General features: G+C 45.3%; 1 protein-coding gene, 1 long non-coding RNA gene and 1 pseudogene across 3 annotated transcripts in view; 1 reads left to right on the forward strand and 2 right to left on the reverse strand.

The window, feature by feature from the left end:
- Nucleotides 1-26172, reverse strand: part of LOC148670536 (uncharacterized) — a 408685-nt gene that overhangs the window by 242126 nt on the left and 140387 nt on the right. Inside the window, exon 2 of one of the 2 annotated variants that reach the window (XR_015937039.1) lies at nucleotides 16242-16411. This is a non-coding gene — a long non-coding RNA (uncharacterized LOC148670536). The remainder of the gene's footprint in view (nucleotides 1-16241; nucleotides 16412-26172) is intronic. The other variant, XR_015937038.1, reaches the window with a different exon arrangement.
- On the reverse strand, nucleotides 91-1989 carry LOC148670563 (uncharacterized; annotated as a pseudogene).
- On the forward strand, nucleotides 2029-10659 carry LOC148670564 (E3 ubiquitin-protein ligase TRIM58-like). Its single transcript, XM_088632967.1, has 8 exons — nucleotides 2029-2043; nucleotides 2189-2284; nucleotides 2430-2663; nucleotides 2785-2944; nucleotides 3436-3495; nucleotides 4577-4609; nucleotides 4758-4784; nucleotides 9857-10659. The coding sequence occupies exons 1-8, from the start codon at nucleotides 2029-2031 to the stop codon at nucleotides 10417-10419; spliced, it is 1188 nt and encodes a 395-aa protein (XP_088489093.1). The 3' UTR covers nucleotides 10420-10659.

Genomic DNA, 26172 nt, shown 5'->3' on the forward strand with positions numbered 1-26172 from the left:
AGGACAGGAGTAATGGGATCACTTGCACTAGACCTGGTGAAGACTCTGGCTGCCAAATTCTGGACATGCTGAAATTTGTTCAGTCTGGGTTTAGATACCCTACCGAGCGGAGCATTACAGTAGTCAAAGTTACAGAGCGTTAAAGTAGCATTAACTCGATTAGGAACTCCTGGCCTCACAAGTGCATGTCATTGGTGCTTCCTTACCACCCTAACACCCCTTCAGCCCATGTAAAAGACAGCTTTCTATTGGTGATGGGTTTCCAATTTTATTGTTTATTAAGTAATTATAAATATTTATTAAGTTACAACTTCATTCCTAGTCATTATCACAAGTTCTGCACTTCTTTTTGGAACTTATGGTATATAGACCTAATTTACCTGAAGTTATGCTACTCATTTTTGAGTAAAATAAGTACAATTTATGTGTTTTTTTGACTACAGTAAAGACCTGAGGAAAACATGTTGAGTGATTATCAAAGACTAGATTATGTCAAGGTTTAGCCAAGATACTAGTTTTGAAACCATTTCAAATTTTGCAAGGTGCCACATATTTACTTCTGTTATGTTTCCAGTCACAACTGACCATATGATGTTATCTACAATGAAAAGACAGAGTCACAAATTTCAAATGACCCTTTATTTTGCAAACATCACAAATTCAACAAGCCTTTTAGATAAAATGAACAGTGACATTTGTGTGTGTTTGTGTGTTCACGCACATGAATGCAGTGGGTAATGATGGCGTGTGCCTATATTTGTGGTGTACGATGCTGGTTTTTACACCCCTTGGGGCACAGAGCTGGCACCTCTTCCTTTTGTCTGTTCTTTTGTCGGGGGGCAGCTGCTGGGGAGGTAGAGCTGCCCAGATCTTTATGCCACATTTGCCTGGTTTACTCGACATGTATTGTTGGGAAGGACAGCTGTAACGAGTCCACGTGACGAAGTAGTAGGATCCTATGCAGACGAGAGAGAGAGTAGAGGCATAAACAACACAAGTGCCCAATCTGAATCGACAGGCGAGTTCGTGGTCAAGAGCAAAGGTAAGTTCAAAAAGCCAAAAGTAGTCGTACAAGAGGTTTCCAAAAAAGGAGCAAGGTAGGAGCTCTCTAGGACAGAAGTCAATAGCGAGCAGCAAGTAGACAGTTTAGAGGGTTTAAATAGAGCTGAGTGCAGAACGGTACAGCGGTTGGTGATGGTTTAACACGTGCAGTGGGGGTGTTATAATTAGTCCGCTGCTGGAACTGGTTTGTGGTTTGTGGTTTGTGGTTTGTGGGTTGATCTCTGATGACTGGCAGTCCTGACAACAGCGACCTCGGAGGGGGACCAGGCGCTCATCCACAGTGACTTCCGGGCCACGACTGTAAATGAGTGGCAGGCGCTCAACCCACTTGTCCCAGACATCTCCAGTGCAGCGAGTTCGTCTCGTTGACGTCGAGCAGGTCTTGTGTCCCGCTTGTCAAAGCGAATGGCTCTTGAGAGAATATGAAAGGATTGACATAGTAGCCCGAAAAATGGCCCGACCAGACTCAGCATGCTATCAGCTGATGGTGGCCTCATTCCTTGATCTGTATATGCCAGAAAGAATCAACAGACCCACGTATGGTTGAGAGTCTACCAGACCACCTCCCTCCAGCTATCGCTATGCACACGTCTCCCCTCCAGGTTTGTCATATCTAGGACTGTCCTTACAATAGCCTTTGGCAGAAACAATTCAAAGCTGGACTTTATATCTTCAACACGGGACACGGTATACCTTTTGGCCCTGGGCCATCCTGAAACTAGCAGCTACTGGGCTCATCAGCACTGCTGAAATCCTGTTTTGAGGTGCAGAGAGCAGTCAGGACATAATATTGAGCTGTTAGAAAGAAAACTGAATGCTCTAGATTGTGTTTCAGATATAATTTCTGTGTTTTTATATTTCACTTCACATACAGATGTGCAGACCCAGGTGTGAGGTGTAAAACTCGAGCAGGAGGTGGAGGCTCATGCTCTGCTGCGCTGCACACGCTGCTGGTGTAGATTAGACATGAAAAAGGAGCTTGTCAGATAGGACCAAGAAACACATCTCATGTGGATAAGACATCAGGGATACAGAGTGTGAATTTTCCAGGGTGACTGTAAGGGGTGTCTCTGTGATGTGATTCTTTTACAGCAGAAATGTCCTGAGTGTCTCTGTTTCTTCACAGAAGCAGCTGGGGGCGACACAGACACAAACCCAGCAGAGAATCCAGGAGAGAGAGAAGGAGCTGCAGGAGCTGAGACAGGCTGTAGAGTCACTCAGAGTGGGTATTGACCAGAGCAGTGGACACACTGGCACACATTTCCACAGCTGGATATTGGACAGTACCCTTAGAAAACACAGCATACAGAATAATGTAGTTTGAGTGTTTTCCTGTGTAATAATCCACTGTGTGACTCCTCCCTCAGAGCTCTGCACACACAGCAGTACAGGACACTGACAGGATCTTTACTGAGCTGATCCGCTCCATTGAGAGAACACGCTCTGAGGTCACAGAGTTGATCAGAGCTCAAGAGAGGGCTGCCGTGAGTCAGGCTGAAGGACTTCTAGAGCGACTGGAGAAGGAGATCACTGAGCTGAAGAGGAGAGACGCTGAGCTGAACCAGCTCTCACACACAGAGGATCACATCCATTTCCTCCAGGTAACATCACTGCTCTGTGACTCTGCACGGAAGGGTGTCTCTCACACAGAGCTGCTCCTGGCTTCTCCCCAGGAATGTGTGTTGTGTTTGACTGGAAACTCCTCCCTCTTCCCTGCTGCAGAATTTCCAGTCTGTCTGTGTCCCTCGTGGAGCTGGAGACTCACCCAGTATCCCAGTCAGTCCACACTTTTCTCCTGAGCCAGTGAGGAGAGCTGTCTCTGCACTGAGAGATGGACTGGAGGACATCTGCAAGAAGGAATCAATAAAGATTTCCACGACAGGTTAGTGGAGAACCACACTGATGTCTTTCTGAATATCTTACATATTTCCTGTTTTTCTCTTATATTGTTACTGGATTTTCTGTGCAGTGACTGAATTTATCAGTGCAGCTTATCTGTCAATGATTCAAATTCTCAGTAAAATATCTTAAAAGTTTTAGTCTCACAAATCTTTATGACAGTAACTGTATTGTTATATTGTGCTGTATATAGTTCGACAGGAATGTTTTAATATGAGCTACAGTCCCAGTATAGTAGAACAGTCCTGTTACAATAGGGGCTGCAGTCTCAGTATGGTACAACAGACCTCTTACAATAACAGCTATAGTTCCAGCACAGTAGATCAGTCCTGTTACAATAGGAGCTACAATCCCAGTACAGTAGATCAGTCCAGTTACAATAGAATCTACAGCCCAAGTGAATCAGAACAACTGTCATTCCTGTTACTCTGTTACTGCAGCCCTGATGAGACATTTCTCTTTGTGTCTCCCCAGTGACTGAAGTCTACAGTCTGCTGACTCCAGAGCCTGGGTCAAGAGCAGAGCTTTTACACTGTGAGTATGTTTTCACAACAGCTCCCCCCTGAAGTGGTCAGTGAGGCTGGTTCAAACACACAATAAGAGCCCCTCCAAGCCTCCTGGGTGTTACCACTGGATGCAGTCCTGGCTCTGAAACTGCAATTGTCCATTTCTGAAGAGGAGCACTAAGAGACAGGTTTTTCTGGGTTTTCTTCAGCCCCTGTACAGAGCCCTCTGTCCTGTCTAGTGCACTTTTGTCGTGTAGAAACCCCACCTGGCTACCTCTTTAAATAGCTTCATCCTACATGGCTATGTCATGCTTCATGAGCTGGAGGTTTCAGCTGACGGATCGCTGTTCCACCCCACACGTCTGGTCGCATTTGATGATGTGGGGCAGGACGGTCCTCAGTCTGCTGGCCAGTAGCTTGGACAGGATCCAAGTAGCTTGGGCGGAGCGGTGGCTCTGTGGCTAAGGATCTGCGCCTGTGACTGGAATGGTTGCCGGTTCAAATCCCGCGGCCGGCAGAGGAATCCTACTCAGTTGGGCCGCTGAGCAAGGCCCTTAACCCTAACTGCTCCAGGGGCGCCGTACAATGGCAGACCCTGCGCTCTGACCCCAAGCTTCTCTCCCTGTCTGTGTGACTGTGTCTCCATGGAGAAAAGCTGGGGTATGCGAAAAGATGAATTCCTAATGCAAGAAATTGTATTGGGCTAATAAAGAAACATCAACATCATAACATCATAGGATCATTGACACCTCTCACTGTCCAGCTGATGTCCAGAGTGGCAGTGTTACCAGTGAGCAGAACATCTATGTATCTCAGTCAGTGATACTGGTCACTGTGGGTATAGGTCACCAGTAACACTCACTGACTGAGTGACCTGTATCCACAGTGTCCAGTATCACTGACTGAGTGACCTGTACTCAGAGTGACCAATAACACTGTCTGAGTGACCTGTAGTCACAGTGACCTGTGCCACTGACTGAGTGACCTATACCTACAGTGACCAGTATCACTGACTGAGGGATATTGGTCACTGTAGGTACAGGTCACTCAGTCAGTGATACTGGTCTCTGTAGGTATTAATACAGTAAAAATCTGCTCTCTATCTGCAGATCCTGTGAAGCGAGCCCCTATCCCTAAATCACGTACGTACACTCTGTGAAAATCTGCTGACTGACAACACTGATTGTACTGACATTTTATTACCAGAGTGTGAGTGTGATTCACAGTGTCTGTATGTCTATGTTCCAGTGTGTGACTGTGATTCACAGTGTCTGTATCTCTGTGTTTCAGAATGGCAGTGGTTGTGCAGTGCTGCAGGTAAGTCTGTCTCTTGTTGATGACAGAGATGCTGTTTTAAGCTCTAGTGTCTGTGGTTATTGAGTTTTTGATTCCAGAAGGTCTCTTTAGTGTGAGGAAGTCATTCCTGGTTTGTATACAGAAGGAGATGTATTTCATTTTCATGTTTCTGTATCATCCTACATATACTCTCAGTGGGCTGTGAAGATCAATCAAAGTTTCATGGTGGGAATTTCTATTTCCATCCTGTGTTTCAGTCTATTGGCTAGTATGAGTCTCTCCTGGAGGGACTGACAGTGTAGGAAACTAATTTTCCCTGAAGGCCATGTGCTCTGGTCTCTGCTTACTCCTGAATGAGGGTCTACAGACTGAATGTGGCAGAACCAGTGATCCCGGATTTGGGAATAACTGTGAAATACCAGGAGGAATGAATCAGGTGCAGAGCCAGTCTCATAATAACAAGCCATTCAAATCCTGAGGAGAAAGACTGTTAAAAGATGGTATAATGACAGTACTCTTCCCCTGCAGCTTCACAAACATACAGCCTCTTGCGAGAGGCAGCAGTTTGACTCTGGTACAGGGGCTCCTCTGGGGCCTGTAGGCCTCTTCCTTGTCTGCGAAATGGCTACTTCACATGCCGACCGGGCTGATGGGTCAGAGTCAGGGCTTGTTCTATCTGGACAATTAGAGTGAAAGGAAAACTCAATCACATTTATCCGTTTATATTGGGAGAGAGTGCATCTTCTTAATTTGTTGTGAGAAGGAGGGTCTTATAGTGATTTTCAGCTCAGAATCATTGTGATAGAATATTCTGGTATTTCTGCTCCAGTGTCTCATTATAGGAGGTGACTGGTACTGATTAAGATTAAGATTAAGATGAAGATGGTAAACTTGGTGTAAAGGGTTAATATGAGTTCAGCACACTAGGGTGTCTCTGTTTGTGATTATAGTATCTGTAAGACATGGAGTACCTGAGAGGAACTCTCCTGTTCTGACTTCCTGAGTTTGGCTGAAGGAGGAAGAGCTAATCTGAAGAGTGAAAGTCTCTTTGGGAAGAATGTCTGAACAGTGGACTGTGCAGGCTTCTCTGAAAGGGGACCAGTAGAAAATCTGGGAGCCCAGAGGGGTTCCCTCTGCCAGAATTAATTACAGGACACTCAGATGTGCACATTTTAACATCATGTGTTTACTGAAAGCTGTAATTTGAAGTTAATGGTTTGGTGTCACCACACCTGTCTGGTTACAAAGGGGTCTGGGGCAGATGCCTCTCAGTCAGGGGGTAATTATCTGGGAATGAAGGGCTCTTCCCAGGACAGAAGGCATATCGGTGTATCCTGACAGAGCTCTCAGGTCCAGTTAGAAAGAGATTTAGTGGACTGTTTCTCTTCCAGAGTCTGAGATTCTTCACCATCAGATGACTTAGTAGTCATAGAAAGAGATGTTGGGGTGTTTATCTGTCAGTAAGGAGTCTGTTTCTTGGGCTGGAGAATACATCTGAGAGCTGTGAGCTCTACTGAGACAGGCTACAATGATGTGGGTTCAGTAAGAGACTCAGTGGTGTGATTGACTCAGAATAGATCAGTAATTTCAACATCCGTTCATTAATCAATATTGTCAGTGAAGACTGGGGTTTTTACCTCAGATTTGGGTTTGTCTTCACAGGGCAGGAGGAGTAAATTTAGCTCCTGTGTTTCCATGTCAGACAGGACTTTATCTTCAAAGAGTGACACAGTGACTGTGTGTCTAAGAATGTATGTGTGAAAAAAACGCTACTATAATAGTTGGGGATATTTAATTTGAATTGAGGGACTATTCCTAGGGCAGTGGTTCTCAAACATTTTGTTTTTGTTTGAATTGAGGAACTATTTATAGGCCAAGGGTAATAAATTCACATTTAGTAGTTCAAGTAAGGAGATGTGTCAGCATGCCTAGGCTGCAAAGGAATAAGTAAAGGTCTATTCCTGCTGAAAAGAGAAGAAACACAGCATTTCAGCTGTGGAGACTTTTTTGGGTGTCTTTTGGTTGTTCTTCGTTTCCTATCAAAATAAGAATGTCTTAGGTTATCGTTGGTCACCCGTTAAATCTTCAAGCAGAAAAACCTCAAAAGCTTTTAGACCGCAGTATGTAGACATCAAATACACTTGAATTGGGAATTACACAATAAAATGCAGGAGAGGTGTAATTTGAAGGATGAAAAAACAGTATTTCTGCGTATTTTGTGCAGATGAATGTAAAGAGATAGGGGAATGACAGACAAAAAGAATGTCACAGATGTCGGAAAGGACGAACCGTGGAATGACAGGAGAGCGAAAAGACCCTATGCATAGCAGCGAGACGGAGGTTAGCCCGGGCTCAGCTGTTCAGGGAATGCGGTAAAGAAACCTATGTCCTCAGGTAGCGGACGTGGGGGGAACTGGTGCTATGCAGCTCTCAGGACATCCGAACGTCAATGCTGAGCCAAGGCAGAATTAAAGACCCAGAAATATATAGCCCCAGAGAGAGAGAAACACCGGAAGGACAGCAGAGAACCGGAAATGAGAGACAGGACAGAGAAGGAGCGCCCTCTGGCTGCAGAGGACGTGGCAAAGAAAAGAATTCCAGGACAACACACAACCAGTTATACAGTTTGTCTATTGCTGGCTTGCTGTTTAATGGGACCAACAGTAACAGTGACAGGAAGACAATAGGAGGGATAAGTCATCGTAAATGTATTCTGTTCAGTGTTTAAAGAGTGAGCAAACACCCCGTACAGGACATGTTTCTGCAGTTTCACATCAAGAGTAACAGATGTTTGGAAAGCTGTGTCAGTTCTACTTGTCACAGAAATGGTAAGAACGACACACATTTAACCCAGGAACACTCACTGACACAATGCTGTACTTCATGTGTACAAAAGACAGAACACATCCTCTTTTAAATTTTTTTTTTTTCCAGAAAGAGGAGTGTGACCATATTCTTCTGTTGTTAGAGTCAATGCTACTTTACACAGGACAGTATCATTGCATATATAATACCAAATTAAAATAGTAGACAATATTGTTCACAAATTAACTGCTGCATTCAAACACAATACTATCTCATCTAACCACAATAAATACCTTATCTCCGTGGTGCTAATAAGGTTCTGTAAATTTCAGTTACTCATGCCAGCACTGTGAAAGGAAGTGGGAGTTGAGTATTAAGCTGAGAATTGCCCTCCTCTCAGAACAGGGGGGTAATTAATTCTGATCTCTCTTTACTGACAGTGTTTCAATGACATGAAATCAGTCAGTGTCTCTGTGGCCTGTTTTCCTCAGAGCAGCTCAGACACGTGTTCTCAGCTGGTGTTCTCACATGGTCCTGGTCATTAAGAAACCCAGTGGCATGTTTCACTAAGAATGACACTGGAGTGTCAATATTATTTCATTAGTCCCACCAGAGTGAGTGTGTATTGGGGTGTTCGCCTATGATATTGGAGACCTCATTTCAAACAGGAGTGATCCAGAGCAGTGGTTCTCAACCTTTTTGGACCAAGTACCACCCCTGATTAAACCAAAGCATCCAAGTACCACCTACAAGTCATCATCTCATAGGAACCCCAGAAAATCTCAATGACCAACATGAGCGCACGTGCACACACACACACTCACATACACTTATAATAAATATTATCATAAAGGTTATTTGATATAGCGCCTTTAAAGGTGGCTTCTCAAAGCTCTTTGCAAAATTACAACAGGAACAATAACAATTAAAAATAAAGTATAAAAAAAGCACCATTTCATTGAGAGGGGTGAGACTGTTTAGTTGAGCAAAGCAGATGTGAAGTCATTTTTGAGCCTTGATACAATTCACAACAAAGTCTAACAGATTTTAAATCCACAGGCATTTTCTTGACGGCCAAGGCTGCAGTGCGTCCACTTCATATCTAGAACAACATCTCTAACTACACCGCTGTGTCGGCTTGTCATCGCTCTAGCACCGTCTATACAAACTCAGATGCATTTCATCCAACTGACGCCATTCTCTTCGATAAATTCATTCAGAAGCTGAAATATTGCAGTGAAAAGCATCTGCTCATCTTTTGATATCATCCGCCATATCAATAATTCTACGAGTGATTGTCTTTCGCAGGGGGCAGAAGGTCGAGCTGTTTAGCAGCTTTTTCTCCACAGACAATACATGTCAGCTCTTTTCCCAGTGGTAAATAAGGTTCTTCAAAAATAGTTTGGGGCTTACCTGCTTTAGCAATCTGCAAGCTTGCATTTTTCCCTGTTTCAGGGATCCATCTCAGAAGTTAAAAGAAGTTCTTATTTCATGCGCATGGGAGCGAAACACAGAGACACTCTGTGTATTTTTCTCAAATTAACCTAGAACAGTTCTTAAATATTTTTCTGATATCTATCACACTCTCTTGTGCTTACAAGTTTGGCATTGTTCCAAAATCACATACATTCTCCTACCTCCCTATTTGCTGGAGATAACTTTTTTAAAATACAACTGGTCACTTACGTTCATAGCACGCACTCCTATACAATGGTTTAGAATAGCTCTTGTGTCCAATCAAGTATTAACACGTGCTGTATCGTAGTACATAGGCGCCGTATTTGACACAAACTAATTTTATTAAAATAGAAAATGTGAAAACCCGTCCCAATTTTTCAGTTGGAAAACAAAGTTCCAGGGTCATATGGTGTAACACCTAGTGACGCTCCGCGTACCACTTGTGGTACATGTACCATATTTTGAGAACCACTGATCTAGAGGGTGTCTGTGTTTTCAGACTGATAGACTCTCCTGTGGAATAAGTCAGTGTTTGACACTTTGTCCTGTTCTACACAGAATGAGTGTGAAATATCAGCAGAAGACGTTGTCATATCGGCTTCAGGGCTGTAGTTTCCACTCTTGTCCTAAGCATCACTTGCACGTGTAATACTTAGTGAAACAATTACAAAATATGTAATTTCACATGAAGGGAAGAGAAGTAATTATTAATTTAATTGTTTTTCACTCTTGGTGTGTTTGGGGGACAAAGACATTTCACAGTATAATTGAGTTGAGTTGTAATGTAATCGGCAGGAGCCTGTTGTGATGTTTGCTGTTTTATTCCCCAGCTGCTGTGACTCTGGACCCTGATACAGCTCACTGTGAGCTCAGCCTGTCTGAGGATAAGAAGAGAGTGAGACAGGGACAGAGGAAGAGTCTCTCTCACAATCCTCACAGATTTGATTACTGGCGCTGTGTCATGAGCAGGGAGGCCTTCACCTCAGGGAGACACTACTGGGAGGTGGAGGTGAATCGATACTGGATAATAGGAGTGACCAGAGAGTCTGTACGGAGTAAAGGAGATTTCAGATTCTCCCCTGAGAAGGGTTACTGGATGTTGAGATACTGGAGTTTGCACTCTAAGCCTTTTGATTTATCTGCTCTCACTGACCCTCGGACCCACCTCCCCCTCAGTCTGCTGCCCAGGAAGCTGGGGGTGTGTGTGGATTTTGAGGAAAGGAAAGTCTCCTTTTACACAGTGGAGTCCAGAGCTCATCTCTACACTTTCACTGACATGGTCTTCACTCAGGGGGAGAAGATCTATCCTGTCTTCTGTACCTGGGATTCAGATAAAGACCTTGAGCTGCTGCCTGCTGTCAGTGTGGAGATTAAACCCGTTACTGACTCATGAATACAGACTGACTCTCTCCCAGCTCTCTTTCGCACTGCTCATACTGGCAGACGGGTTTAGTGACGGGTAGTGAGATTATGTCATAAATCTAATAGTAATTTTAGAAATGACGATGTTGTGTCATGTTTAAACATTTAAAAAAAGTTTGAAACAGGGAAAAATAACATGTACGGGAGAGGGAGATATACCACGCTACCAGCCTGCTGTACTCCTGACTTTAATATACAATATCTCTAGAAACCCTACTGTTTTTACATTTATTTTAAAATAAGCTTTTAAAAATGCAATCTGTGTTAACTTCTCCTGCACGTGTAATGGGTTGTAATGGACGCTGTTGTTTCATATAGTACATAACAAGTACAGGTTTATTCCATGCTGAAAAGAGAAGAAAAAAAAGAAGTTTATACAATGAAATGCTGTTTCTCTTCAGTCTGAAGGGGGTGTCCCACACTGACAGACTGGAGGAACCGAGTCTCTTTAGTCTGAAGGGAGTATCCCACACTGACAGGCTGGCGTGCACAAATTGCCTAGATCTGGCGTGCACAAAGCTTGATCAGCTGCCCTTTCCCACAGGAGGTATGGGAATGTCCAGTGATAACGGGCTTCCCTGTCCGTCGGGGCAGTGAACAGTTTCTCAGACTGAGCTATTTTATATAATCGGCCCAGAACGGAAGAGAGATGTTAGGCCTCTTGCAAAGAAAAAAAATTAATCTTCATGTATGGTGTATTCAACGGAGATGGAGCCCTGCAAAACTGTATATAGGAACCAGAGATGAAGGATAAGCTGTTTAAGGAAATCAGCTCAGGCGTGCCGAGTGTGAGAGAGGTGGGGGTACACGGTTGTGAACGGGTAAGGCTTGTGTGTTTCTTTCGGTGTTGTGTTTTTATCCTGATATATTTTTAAAATCTTATCTTTATCAAGCTCGTTTGCATGGGTCAAACTCTGTTCAGGCGTATGTTTGTAACCGTGTGCGTCTTCTGTGTAGGTGGGGGGCTGAGCCTCATTCAAATCAGACTGAGCGCTGCTATACTGTATGTAGGAGCCAGAGATGAAGAATGAGCTATTTAAGGTAATCAGGAGTGTGTGAGAGAGAGAGTGTGTTTTTCCTCCCAACAGAGAAGACTTGTGGTTCTTTCTGCTTTTCTGCACAGGCTGCCAGCGTGAGTGCGTGCTGGGATCTTGGTTTGAATGCTCGAATTGTCTGGCTGGCGTTTTTTGTTCCTATTTGAGCCCATGTTTGTGCACAAGGCGCTTGCGGATGTCTCCGTGTGTGTGTGAGCGGCTCTGTATCAGTATAAAAAACGCATTTAAGACGTTCAACCTTTTCATGTTCATATATTGTTTTATTCTTGACAATAATAACTAAGGTTGCTGCTGGAAGAGGTGTTAGTGGGGCAAGCAGGGGGCACTAATACCCCAGTATAGTGATGGGGACACTATACTGTAAACAGGCGCCGTGCTTCGGATGAGATGTAAAACGGAGTTCCTGACTCTCTGTGGTCATTAAAAATCCCAGGGTGTTTCTCGAAAAGAGTAGGGGTGTTACCCCAGTGTCCTGGCCAAGTTTCCCATTGACCCTTACGAATCCTGGCCTCCTAATAAGCCCTAATAAGCCCCATCTATGAATTGGCTTCATTACTCTGCTCTCCTCCCCACTGAGAGCTGGTGTGTGGTGAGCGTTCTGGCACACTATGGCTGCCGTCGCATCGTCCAGGTGGATGCTGCACATTGGTGGTGGTGGAGGGGAGTCCCCATGTCCTGCAAAGTGCTTTGAGTGGAGTGTCCAGAAAAGCGCTATATAAGTGTAAGCAATTATTATTAATTATAATGTAATAAGTCCATTATTTCTCACCACTCCATTGCAAGGCATACACAACACAAACACCAGGAACAATTATCTCAGAAGCCAGTTAACCTCCCAGCATGTCTTTGGACTATGGGAGGAAACCCAATTGAACATAGGAGAACATGCAAACTCCACACAGATAGCTCCCTTTCTGAGCGCAAACTCCCTGCTCTCTTCTGTTAACAGCCCTTGAAGGTCGCTACAGGTCTTGCAGATGTGGGCTGTGTTAAAGGAGCCTGGGTCAAACCCAGAAATTGTCTCATTGATGAATTCAGGTGGCAAAACGAACTTGTCTTCTGGATGTGGGCTTTGTTGATCACACAGCTGTGTAATGTGGTGCCAGCTAAGATACGCACTCAGACCAGGGCAATATAATATACACTATACATAACATTACAGTGTAATAATATAGTGTGTGATCTCCTGTCCCAGCCTGAGGAACAGTCACCCTGTCTCTCAATAATAATAATAATAATAATAATAATAATAATAATACACTGTGTGATCTCCTGTCCCAGCCCAAGGAACAGCATGCCTGTCTCATAACAACAATAATACTGTGTTGATTCTGCTTTTTAAACTCCAACCCTAGCACTGTCTCATTTAACCAGCCTGTTCATTATAGCAATCGTCGGGTTATGTAGCCCAATGCAAAATCATAAGAATAATTAAAATCATTTGCCCAGAATGCCTTTTGTAAACTCCTCCTAGGAAATAATCCATGAGTGCCCAGTTGTGCTGTGGTTAGCACTTCTACACAGCACTGGGGCCTGGGGTTCAATTCTGAACTTGCGGTGTTGTCTGTGTGGAGTTTGCATGTTGGTAGGTTCATTAGCTTCTGAGAAACCTGGCCCTAGTGTAAGTGTGTATCTGTGTCTATGCACATTCTGTCCAGGGTGTGTGAGTGTGTGCGTCTGTGTGTGTCCTGTGAGGCCTGGAGTCCTGTCCAGGGTGTGTATGTGTGTCCTGTGATGGACTGGTGTCCTGTCCAGGGTGTGTGTGTGTCCTGTCCAGGGTGTATGATAGTGCATGTGTGTCCTGTGATGTACTGGTGTCCTGGTGTGATCAGTCCTGATCCTGGCCAACACCTGGCATCTCCTTCAGCTGGTCCAGGGTCCCACCTTGAGCCTGGCCTGGTTGGGACTGTACCGCGAAGGCGGTGGCTGGCGGTGGTCGTCGGGCGAGGGGGAGGGGAGCTACGGCTTTCGGAAATGGAAAGATGCCCTGTGCAAGCAGCAGAAAAACTTAGTCTGCTACAAGAGTGAATATTCCTGCTTCGGAATGGGAGTGTTGATGTGTAGCTTGCGAAAGGGCTTTGTAGCTTAACCAGAAGTAATAATAATAATTGCTTACACTTCTATAGCGCTTTTCTGGACACTCCACTCAAAGCGCTTTACAGGTAATGGGGAATCAAACTACCACCGACAATGTGCAGCCCCCACTTGTGGCTTTCAGTAGGGAGGACAACAGAGTAATGAAGCCAGTTCAGAGAGGGGGGTTATTAGGAGGCCATAATTGGTAAGGGTCAATGGGAAATTTGGCCAGGACACTGGGGTAAAACCCCTACTCTTTTCGAGAAACACCCTGGGATTTTTAATGACCACAGAGAGTCAGGACCTCGGTTTTATGTCTCATCTGATGGACAGCGCCTTTTTACAGTTCAGTGTCCTCATCACCATACTGGGGCATTAGGACCCACACGGACCGCAGGGTGAGTGCCCCCTGCTCGCCCCACTAACACCTCTTCCAGCAGGCCACGCGTGTTCTGTAATGGCAGTGTAGTGTGCCGCGACATCACACCCCACAATCCTTTGCGTTGCCCCTCCTCACTGTCTGCAGGTCTTAAGGTGAACGCATTGCACATGCTTCATCTTAATGTATCTATGCAAACCTGTAACCCTGAGTGGGAACCGAGGTGCTGGCGCAACATTAAGAGTTAAGAGGCCAACTTTAGTGGGAGAGTAGCTGTGAAAACAGACTTCCACCATCAAGCTTAAAATCCATTTCCAAGAGGAGTAAGGTACTTGTCTATTGCTGTTTACTGTTTTGAAAGGTTATGAGTACATTATACAGTGGCTGGTGCACACTCCTGCCCAGAGGTGAAAAAGTATTCACCCCCCCTGGACTTTTTCACATTTTAAGATGTTAAAACATGAAATCATAATGCATTTATTTGGGATTATTTTGTTTTGCCAGTGGTTGACACAAAATGCTGCATAAGGGCAAATGGAGGTTAAGCTCGGCAGATCCTCCTACATTAATTACGAACACAAAGCAGGGCAAGCCCTCCCCTGCGAGCTTTTAAGAAAAAGCAGGCCAGCTCACGAAACGAAATGTTTCTCACGGGTGGGCGGGTGTTTCCAGTGACCGGCAGCGGCGGTGGCGCTGCGCTCCAGTACACCCTGATCCAGGAACAGAAGAACTGGACCGAAGCACAGAAGTACTGCCGGGACTGATACACTGACCTGGCCGTCATAAGGAACCCAAGTGACAACGCCGTAGTCAACAAGCAGGCACGGAACACATGGGTGTGGATTGGTTTGTTCCTCGATCCCTGGAAGTGGTCCGATGGGGAGAGCCTCACTTTCCGCCACTGGGGCAAGGCACAGCCCCTGAACGAAGACTCCAGGAGTATGATGAATGACGGGAACGTGGGGAGATAACAACTGCAGCAAGGAGTATTCCTTCTTCTGTTCCAAGAGTAAGCGGACCACCATCTGTGTTTGGTTGGGGTTTTTAGTGGGCTCGTTTAGACTGTTTTTGCAGCATGCCCTGGTCATGCCCAATCTGACAGAAAAGAGGAAAGGAAGCAACAAGGGGTGGGAGGGGAGATGATAGATGATGCGGGCGAGACGGAAAAAAAAATGGGATTGCGCTCTGCTGCTGCAAATTCATTCCATGACAAATAGTGTTACCGATCAGAAACTCGGGAGGTGTCCTAAACTTGCATTTCCGTTCTCCTACATATCAATATTTTCTGGCTGACCACAGCTCTGAGCTCGTTTTCCCTAGCTCCCCTCCTTTTATTACAATGTCACCCTCGCAGCGGACTCCCTGGCTCATTCTTTGTAATTACAATGGGAGAGCCGTGACAGTGCTGCTCTCCTGCCAGCTCTGTCACTCCTCGAGCGTTTAGTTAACGTCAACGTAGGAAGTACCCTATCTTTGTATTCGGGTTGGCTTGTTTTTGTCCATTATTAGAATTTGACCCGACTATTGAACTTGGAAGTTGGATCACAGCTTCAGTTCTGGTCATTAAAACAGCAAAGAAAATAAATAAGTTTGATTTCAAAGAAGTAAGCAATAGTTAGAAACATTGCAAGGGGAAACGTGATATCGTAGGTTATAACGTCAGCGGAACAAGTCCGAGAGTCTGGGCTCACTAGTCTGGCTGTGGCCTCATACTGTCAGGAAGTAGAAAAGAAGACAGAGTTCATTAAGGAAACGATAGTGGCACAGTGGTTAGCATTGCAGTGATAGAGCCCTGAGTTCAATTCCAGACTGGGGTGCTGTCTGCCATGAGCAGATGTGAACATGTAAACTCCATGCAGATACTGTGCCACCTACCTGTCTGTTATGTCTTCACATTCCTTTTGCTTGTCTCTGTAGAGAAGAGGGTGGTGATGAAGGTCAGAATCTCTCTGGATAAAAGCCTGAACCTGTCACGATTATAATCCCCCCTCCTTAAGGGTGCTCCAGCCCTTTCACTTTAGATTTCATTCTCTGCACCCGTTTCCCATTCCCAGCCCACCTTAAAAGCCAGGCGCTGACGCTCATCTGGGCTCTGCATCTGATTTCCATATCGTGCGAGTCCGGGACCTGGAAGCGCCTGGTCCCATTAAGGTTTTAACCTCTGTTCCCGTTCCTGTTACCTGTCCGCCGGTTCCGACCCAGCCTTCGTGGTTTTTAAATCCTTGCTCTGATGGATCTCCTGGTTTTGGACTTACCCTTGCGTTTTGGATTTTCCCTAAGGACTACTCTCGGATTGTTCGCCTCGGCCACACCTCCCCCGTGCACCAGCGCACCGTGGACACGCCCCCTTGTCTTCAGCCCCATTTTCCTGCATGACGTTTCCCTAGTGTTTCCCCACTCCGTCGGACTGTGTCGTCCGCATAGGGTCTGGAAAGAACTGTTCGTTACAGAACCTGAATGACCCTGAAATGACAGAACATCTCTTAGGCCAGGTAGGGAAAAACAGGGTCTCCTGCAGATCCCCTAACTCTTTAACACTACAAACCTCATCCTACTCCTTGTCATTAAAGAACCATATCAGTTTATCAAATCATGGTAAACCCCACCTTAAAACACAATGTCCATAGAAAGTCTGCACACTCCTTCTATACAAACACGTCAAGACCTCACATGCCGAAATCGAAATATAATTTATTTTATCCATATTTACGCTGTATAACCCACGACCTCCAATCGGAAAAAAACCTTCAGAAACATTCCAAAAAGATCCGACAAATGAAAACCAAGAACAACAGATTGGATACAACAGGGCGTCCACACCCTTGAGTTTTAGTGTTTGGTGGAAGTACCTATTTATCTGAAATCACAGGCATAATTCTGTGCGGACAGGTCTGTACCCATGTAGCATGCCTAGAATGGGAAATGTTAGCTCATCCCTTCTTACAGATCTGTAAGAAGTGCAGTGGCTCTGTGGCTAGGGATCTGTGCCTGTGGCTATAAGGGTTTGCTGGTTCGTATCCGCGGCCGGCAGAGGAATCCTACTCCGTTGGGCCTCTGAGCAAGGCCCTTCACCCCAGCTGCTCCAGGGGCGCCATGTAAATGGCTGACCCTGCGCTCTGACCCCAAGCTTCTCTCTCCCTATCTGTGTGTCTCATGGAGAGCAAGCTGTGGTCTGCAAAAAGAAATTCCTCATGCAAGAAATTGTATATGACCAATAAACTGATCTTCTCTTCAAAAGCTCGATTAAATAAATTATAGAGGGGACTGTTGATGCACCATCAAAATCATTCCACGGGTTTTCAATTTCAATGGCGATTCAATTTTTATTTGGATGTACCCATTTCCCATTTGCCGTTACCAATTATGGCCTCCTAATAATAATCCCCCTCTATGAACTGGCTTCATCCCTCTGCTCTCCTCCCCACTGAAAGCCACATGTTGCATCATCCAGGTGGTGGCTGTACATTGGTGGGGGTAGTGGGATACCTCATTACCTGAAAGCAGACTGGCGCATCATCCAGGTGGATGCTGCACATTGGTGGTGGTGGTGGGATTCCCTATGACCTGTAAAGCGTGTAAAGAGTGCAGTGTCCAGAAAAGCGCTATATAAGTGTAAGCAATTATTATTACTACTTTACTGGTTAAGCTACAAAGCCCTTTCCCCAGCTATGCATTAACACCCCCGTCATGTGGTGACAATGCTGATATAACTAGTTTCAGGGCATTGACTGGCCATTTGAGCATGTTTACACCTCTGTTCCTTGGCAGCTCTACTGTTGCTAGGACGGAGTCAAAATATCTGCAGACTTTTCAGGGATTTGTGATGTTGTTTGGTGAAATGCAACCTCCGCAGGAACACAGGTCCTCGTCCACACCCGGGCTCAGACTCCAACCCCCGGTGCTGTTATTTCAGATACGCAATGAGCTGTCCCAGCCCGTGTCCATGGAGAACACCAGCCTGCGCTGGAGGGAGCAGTGGGATGGGCTGGTTTTCCACCAGGAGGAGGAGGAGGTGAAATGGGGGTCTAGCAAAGATCCTCCCCTATGGTCCAGGTGGGACTGAGTGATGTAGGTGCCCCCTGCCCTGGATGAGTGATGCAGAAGGGATCAGTGATGCCAGGGCCATGCAGATTGATGGGTTTCTCTCACGCTTAGTCATTCCTCCAGCAGCCGTGTCACCCTGCAGCTCCCAGCTGGCAGCCCCCCCACTGGAGCCCAGCAGGTGTGAGCCTGGCCAGTACCTGGAGGGGAGACTCCTGGGGCTGCTGCTGGGAGAGGTATGAGTGGGACCAGCAGGGGGCGCTCACCCTGCAGTCTGTGTGGGTCCTGATGCCCCAGTATAGCGACGGGGACACTGGACTGTAAACAGACACTGTCCTTCGAATGAGAAGTAAAACCAAGGTCGTGACTCTCTGTGCTCATTAACAATCCCAGGGTGTTTCTGGAAAAGAGTAGGGGTGTTACCCCAGCATCCTGGCCAAATTTCTCAGCCCAGGGTGTATGTGTGCATGTGTGAGTAAGATGTCCAGCTCTGGCAGCCCAGGGTGTGCAGTGCCACATCCGTACCGCAGGGTGATTAAATGTGCTGGTGTTTGTCCTGTCCACAGGGTAACGGGTCTTCAGAGCAAACTGAGCTCCAGCCTGACGGGCTTCACTACATGGCCAGGCTATCCAGCAGGACTGGAACACTATTCTCATCCAAATACCGGGGGCATCTTGTGTGTTCCGGGTCTGAAGAACAGCATTATTAGATCCAGATACACAAGGCTTTAGATTCAAGCTATAATCTAGAATCCTATATCCATATCAATAGATTCTGCTGCAAGACATGCAAAACAAGTTTATGCTCTTTTTCTTGGGATTTCTTTCAAATTGTGTAACCTAGTTTCCCACACTTTAATTGTATTATTAATTTGCAAAATTGTAATGACTATTTCATTGTTAATGTGTGATTGTTTCTAGAGATGCAAAGTTCAGAGTTGTGAAGGCCACAAGGTTAGGAACTGGACTGTTAGGGAATGTAGTCACTTCTATTATAAATCAGTGTCTCTTTTATCAGTATTCTGTGCTACACTGAGAAATTGTAGTCGCACTCAAGATGATCTAGAATTTGTTTTCGTACACTGCCCAAGTGTGAGCCTTTAGAAAAATGAAAAATGTAACATAGCCTGGGCAACAGGGCCCTAGTTATCGAAACAGGTTACGCATTCTCAGAGCAATGTGTGAATTATTTGCCAAAACCAGAGATCACAATGGTGTCGTGAATACTCACAACAAACACAACTACAAACTCGATCCGGACATTTGACTGAGACTCTTGAAATTTGCCATTTTAGTTTCATACTTGCACGAGTCCTAGCAATTTCAGCTATTCATCTCATTTTAGCACTAAGAAATAAAATATTAATTTTATGTGCAGTTTCTATTTTCTAAAACAAATGGCATTATTTTTATATTTATTATTAAATTATTTTCATTATAAATTGGAAATATTTTTGCTTGTTTAACATGTTCATAAGGACTAGCATTCTGCCTCATCACTGTGCATTGTCACACTGAGCTGCACCTGACTCAGCTGGGATAATAAGGAGTAATAAACTGAGCTGTCTGACCCTTGCTAACAACTACAACATGGTTGAAACTGAAAGTAAATCGGAGGTCCTAACTTCATCTGATAACTTGTGTCTAAAAGTGTAATAAAGATGTTGACACAAAAGGCGTGATGCTTAAGATGACAATCTAAATAGATACTTAATTGATCCTGTGAGGGAAATTGCAGTAAAGGTTGTGTGACTGTCTTAATGCTTAACAGTGTTTAACATAATAGCTCCCTGGGTGAAAATCTAGCACCTCTTCCTCCACCTCAACTTCACCCTTGTACCTGTCTCCCTGGTTCATTCCTCATGAAGTAGGTGGGTTATGACAATGCTGATCTTCGGTCAGTGCTCTCAGTTCTTCAGCCATGCAAGCTAATGTCAAACACTGAAATATTAAGGAAGTATGCAATATCACCTGAAGACTACATTGACTTTATATATATATAGTGATGATAAATATATTTAAATCATTTAAATTTAACATTACAGTATTTATTACCATAGCCTACTATATCAGCTGTATATGTATCCAGGTTTCTCTAAACTTTATATTATGAATCAATACTTTCAAAAATGATCTGTGACACAGGGTTATACAATAGTTTGTGTACACAACTGTATTTAAATGATTTGATTATTCATGTTTTTTCATTGTGACTTTCTTTATGCTTTAGGTGGGTGTTTGCTCTCATCCATAGAAAAGCTAAATAAAAATGTCAATCCAATCCAATTCTTTAAATTGCAGACTTCTGCTCCGGCAGCAATCTTAATGCTGCAGAAATCAAGCTCTGATTTCTCTTCAAAAGACTCTGCTCCTACAAGAGTAAGCCGTCTTATTCCCTAATTGATCAGAAAATCATCGGCTGTGGTCTCACAGAGATTAAACATCTCTATGAGGACCACTGCCGTGGTAGAATTCTGGCCATCACAGAGGACAGTCACCACCCCGGGTATGAGCTCTTCACCCCACTGCCCTCAGGCAAGAGATACAGGAGGTTACAGACACTTACCACCAGCTTCTAAAATAGCTTCTACCCACAAGCAGTGCAATTGATTAACACATTTAGCCATGCCCCTCGGACCACACCTACACCATCTAACTCATTATCATTTCTAATTTATTTATTTATTTTTGCACATTGAACATTGTCTGCTGTCTGTTTGTATATTGTCTTGATGCACTGTCTGCACATTGTGTGTTTGCACTTGTTTTAACCGAGAGACTTTCTGTCAGTAAGAATTCCATTGTACCAGTACATGTATCATTCACATATGGCGATAAAGTTCAAGTTCAAGTTCCAGTTACTTGTCAGATATCCCATTATCTGATTGCTGATTACTCAAGACCAGGAAGAATTTGGCAAGTGTGCATTACGAGATGTTAGCAAAAGGGGGCGCTGTTGGGTTATAAATGTGAGTGGTGCAGTCCCACTGTGAAGAATTCCCATCTGGGACACAGTTCCTTTTCAAACCAGGACTCCAGGGTCTGTCACCAGTTTCTGTCAGCACAGGGGGTGATTTGATCTTTCCTTGTAGATAAACGCCCGCGTGCACGATGATGAAGAGGGTGGTGGTGGTGATGATGATGATGGTGACCTATGCAGAACTCCGGCTCTCTGAGCTGCCGGTCCCCAACCCGGGTGAAGGAGGAGGAGGAAGGTGAGTGGACCATACCAAACTGGGACTAAGCCCAGGGCTCCCCAGATACGATTACAGCTGCTGGTACTGATCACAATCATGTGTTTCCTTATTAACATAAGACACAGAGGAGGCCTCTCAGTCTTCTAGCTGGTTTGGTAATTAGTGGGTGACTGACCCTTCACCCAGGTGTGTCTGGAAAGAAGCCAGGGTATCGGTTTCAACAACACGGCTGGGCAGCTTGTTCCTCTCTCCCACCCCTCTCTGTGTACAGCAGAGCCTCCTGTCCTGACTGGAGGAGCTCATCCAGCTGTGTGGTAGTGGCTAACTGTTGTTTCTGTTTCTGGGTGATATTTTGTGATGACAGTGTGACAGTGTCCAGGGGTTTCAGTGGAAGTGATTGAAGTGCTTGGCAGGAGAAAAGAGAGCAGAAAGGTGCTGTCAAAGTGGTTTCTAATCATTTTTGTTATCAAATAATATTGTTTTGTATTAACAGATATTTTACTTCTGGAGCGTGCATTTAGTTCAGCTCAGAGGCAGAGAAGTGTTATAAGACAATGGTAGCACATGAATATTTAATCCACAGCCGACAGTAACTCCAAACTGAGGATCAGAGTATTCCAGATGATTTCTGAGCTACACCGACAGTCTTTGCCAGTACATGTAAAACCTTGCTTTACTTTATTACAGCAGAGACAGCTATATCACCCTGCAGCTCCCAGCTGGTAGCCCCACTGGAGAGCCTAGCCAGGACCTAGATGGGAGACTCCTGGGAAAACTGAGGTTGCTGGTGGAAGAGGTGTTAGTGGGACCAGCAGGGGGCAGTCTGTGTGGGTCCTAATGCCCCAGTATAGTGACGGGGACACTGGACTTTAAAAAGGTCTCATCTTACGGATGAGATATACTGTAAAACTGACATCCTGAGTCACTGTGCTCATTAAAAATCCCAGGGTGTTTCTGGAAAAGAGTAGGGGTGTTATCCCAGTGTCCTAGCCAAACTTCCTCCTGGCCTTTACCAGTCATGGCCTCCTAATAATCCCCATCTCTGAACTGGCTTCATTACTCTTCGATGCACTCTGGTGGGGGTGGAGGGGATCCACATGACCTGTAAAGCTCTTTGAATGGAATGTCCACTTTTATATTTAAGGAATTATTGTTATTATTATTACAGGTCAACCACATGGATTCTGTTGCTGATTCTGTCATCAGGTGAGGCAGCTTTTGGGGAGCCCTGAAGTAACTGGACCAGAGTCACAGACCCCTGTAGTAACTGGACAAGGGTCACAGACCCCTGTAATGACAGGGGACACAGACCCCTGTACTAACTGGATCAGGGACACGGACCCCTTTACTTAGTGAACAGGAGTCACAGACCCCCTGGACTAACTGGACCAGGGACACGGACTCCTGGACTAACTGGACCCAGACTACTTCTCTAACTGGATTGAGGTTCTTCAGGACCAGGTTTGGAGACCCCTCATTTAGATGAGCCTCACCCTCTTTCCTGTTGTTTGATGGGACAGTGCAAGTGTCTGTGAAGCCACCAGCTCTAAATTGGATGTACAATTGGATATATTGGGTGCTGTAGTTAGTGGTGTCCCGGTTTCCTCTGACAAGCACAGATGCATGCTATTGGGTGGAATTGGCTTCTGGGTGTGAGTGTGTGTCCCAGCTGTGTGTGTCTGCCCCAGAGTGTGCCTGGCGTCTCATGGGGTTTGTACCTTGCCTTGCACCTGTTGCATGCTGGGATGGGCTCTGGCATCCCCCGCAACTCTTAATTGGAAATAGTGATCAGAAAACGGAGGGATGGGATTTAATTTATTCCGAAATTCCCTCACACGTTCTTGCTTTTTTTCCCCATCGCCCAGTCTCCTCGGAACATGTCCCGGTGACGGCAAAATTTGGGGATTCGGTCACTCTACCCTGTGATGTAGAACCCTACAGCCTTGGGATCCCCGAACGCAAACTCCACGTTTTCTGGGAAACCCTGGATTACCGCGTTTATGAGTTCATGGGCGGGAAGGGCTATCCTGACAACAGGTTCCAGAACAGAGTCGAGATGTCCCGAGAGAAGATCAGCCGCGTGGATTTATCTCTGACCGTCCACCACACCACCTTCTCTGATGGCCAGATCTACACGTGTTACCTCATAGCCGATAAGGAGCACTTACTTCAGAGGGTGGACCTGGCTGTTCTAGGTAATTGTTTAGAAAAATGGGGGTTACAAATATAGAAAGCACTGAGCGGGGATAATCAATAATTAAACTGACCATCAGAACTCCCAAGTTGTGTTGCCAGGAATGTAGCCGAATGGTCAGTATAGTTAGGGGCACCCGAGATCTTTATTCTTTGGCACAGTTTCAGCAAGGGAGCAATAAATCGGAGGCCAACTGGGTTGATCACACATCACTGAAGAATGACAATGACAATAACAACTAATCAACACAACAGACGACATGCACGTGGCCTTATTCAAAAACAAGGCATCTCGGAGGCCAATGTCCTGACCAGCCAGTGAAACCTACACTACTGCCCAGTGTTGCTGCTCGATTCTCCCTTGCTATAATTCTGGATAAAGCGCATGAGAATCTGACTCCGTATTTAACTCATCTGGCTCCCAGAAGCCAGGGGAGAACGTTTTTGACCTGCGGATTCCTGATAGAGGAAATTGAGAGTTTCCTAAAATAACAGAATGGGCAAGGTCCCTTGGACATCAGGTCAAATGCTGAACTGGAATCTGGTCTGTAAGGCCGATCTAAGGTGGAACTAATGTACGGGTCTCATAACTGCGTGCACAGGGTTCGGAATGCAAGTAAGGCTCCCGGCTGTCATCTGTGAGTAAAACGTTTTCCGGAAACATTGGTTGGGTAAAAATTCCTCTTGCCCTGCAGAAGAAGAGCCGAGCTCTTTGCTTTATTTCACAGACCTCTGGTGATGGGCTCAGTCCTCACGAAGTGAGCTGCTGTCCTGTCCGAGGAGACAAAGAGAAGCTCTCCACCTGAAATTCTTTGTATCCCAACATGTTCTATGTTTGATGAATCCATCACAAGTTGCTCTGTACGGGATATTAGCAGAGGAGATTCTTCCTGTGTGTTTAAATATCGACTCAACAGCATATTAGTGTGTCAGCGTTACCTGTGTAGAGGAATCACAGCTGAGATATTTTCTCATACACCGACACCTAGAGGTGATGTGAGGCACTGTGGGAGGATCAGTGAGGAAAGGGGGAACGTTTTTCCAACATCCTAAAACTGATCACAAGCTCTGATGGCAGTAAATTTGCTTTTTCACCAAAATAATTAATCTTTTTTGTCCATTTAACCAAGAACGGTAAGGTTGCTTGCTTTATGATTTTATTGGGGATATGTTTGTTTAAGGGCATTCTAAGATGTCAAAGAAGAATTAAAAGGTTTAAAAAGTTAGTATCTCCTTTAGATGAGGACAGACTGGATGAAACAAAAACAACATTTGAAGTGAATTGCAAATGTATTGATGCAACCATAACTTGAACCTAACATGACTGGGGCGTGTACTTGTGAAATTGCATTTTGAAATATAAAATGAAGCTGATCGCAGTCCAAACTCAAGGTATTGTTGTAAAACTAAATATTCAACATGTTTCTACCTGTCCCTTTTCAGCTCACTCAGAAGTCCACAGCCTGCAGCCTGGTGCCTCTCTGTCTCTCCCCCTCAACACTGCTGGTCCAGCAGAGGTGCTGTTTGATCCTGCAGAATCTGTCCAGTCTCCCAGAGACTTTCTGAGCAGCGCAGGGCTCCCTGGCCCTGGGTACGAACAGAGAGTGTCAGTGCAGAACAGCTCTCTGACACTGCGCTCCCTCATTCCAGTTGATCGGGGGAGCTACACAGTGAGGGACCTTCAGGGAAACACCATCAGCACTGTGATCGTCACTGTGGGAGGTGAGCAGGGTCCAGCGCAGCGCAGCCAGCTGTGTCCCCCAGTACAGAGACAGAGTGTCAGTGGAGAATCAGGAGTTGAGACTGCAGAACCTGAGGAAATCTGATCAGGGGATCTACACAGTGTTGCTCTCACACATCCAGAAGGCTGTCAGCACTGTGTCTCTCACTTGGAGGGTAAGACTGGACTGAGGTGCAGGAGAACTCCTCAAATCTTGTAACCCTTAACTTCTTGTTCTCAGTCTGAGGTTTTTAACTCCAGGACATTCTCGAGTGTAGAAGAGTTTGTACTGTTCTTAGTCCTGTGCAGAGAGATCAGAGGTGTGTCTGCTGGTCAGTATCTCGCTGGTGTCACTGGTGTTGGTGTTGCTGGAGTCCTCATCGCGATCCTGGGAGTGTGGATCAGGATGAGGAGATCAAGGACGACGATCAGGAATGACAGGACCTATAAGCCGACGAGGAGAGATGATGCCCAGACCCCTGAAAGCAGCTCAGTGATCAGTCCTCTAGCAGATCAACACGTGGAAACTGGGAGTCAGAATGGATTCAGTCCTAAGGTCCCTGGTGTCCAGGTGACTGTGGAGACAGAAGACAGACACTCTGGTCCTGTTGATTCCAATGGACACAGTCTGCAGGGGTGATGGGGAGAGACAGTGCAGTATATTGGGGATCAGACCAGGACTCAGTAGTCTGGGGGTCACTGGGAAGCTGAGGGAAGGTACAGATACAGGGATTGGGGACTCTGTCCACATCAGGGTCTCCAGTGGGTTCAGCAGTCATGGTCAGAGGAGAGAGAGTCTCATTGCTGTGGAGCTGTTAGCTGTTAGTGACTCTCTCCTATAATGTTCTTACTGGCTGACATCAGCCTACAAAGGCCTTATTTTTTCTACCAAATATCCTATATAAGCTGCTTTTTTTGCACTGTCAAGCTTATTTTTGCACTTTAAACTTTATCCTGTAGTGATTGTATTGTGGTCTTCATGACTAGGAAGTTGTAGGTGAAGTGAATCAGACTCTAATCTGTGATTTTACTACTAGGTACACTGTAGATCTGGGTTGTGATG

Source organism: Lepisosteus platostomus, chromosome 5, assembly GCF_059453375.1.
Source record: "Lepisosteus platostomus isolate fLepPlt1 chromosome 5, fLepPlt1.hap1, whole genome shotgun sequence".
Lineage (NCBI taxonomy): Eukaryota > Metazoa > Chordata > Actinopteri > Semionotiformes > Lepisosteidae > Lepisosteus > Lepisosteus platostomus.

Excerpts from the sequence above, each read along its gene's own strand:
- LOC148670564 (XM_088632967.1), top strand. Across the intron at positions 2,285-2,429 it reads AGGCTGTAGAGTCACTCAGA|AGCTCTGCACACACAGCAGT; the intron begins GTGGGTATTGAC and ends CTCCTCCCTCAG. Across the intron at positions 4,785-9,856 it reads GTGGTTGTGCAGTGCTGCAG|CTGCTGTGACTCTGGACCCT; the intron begins GTAAGTCTGTCT and ends TTTATTCCCCAG.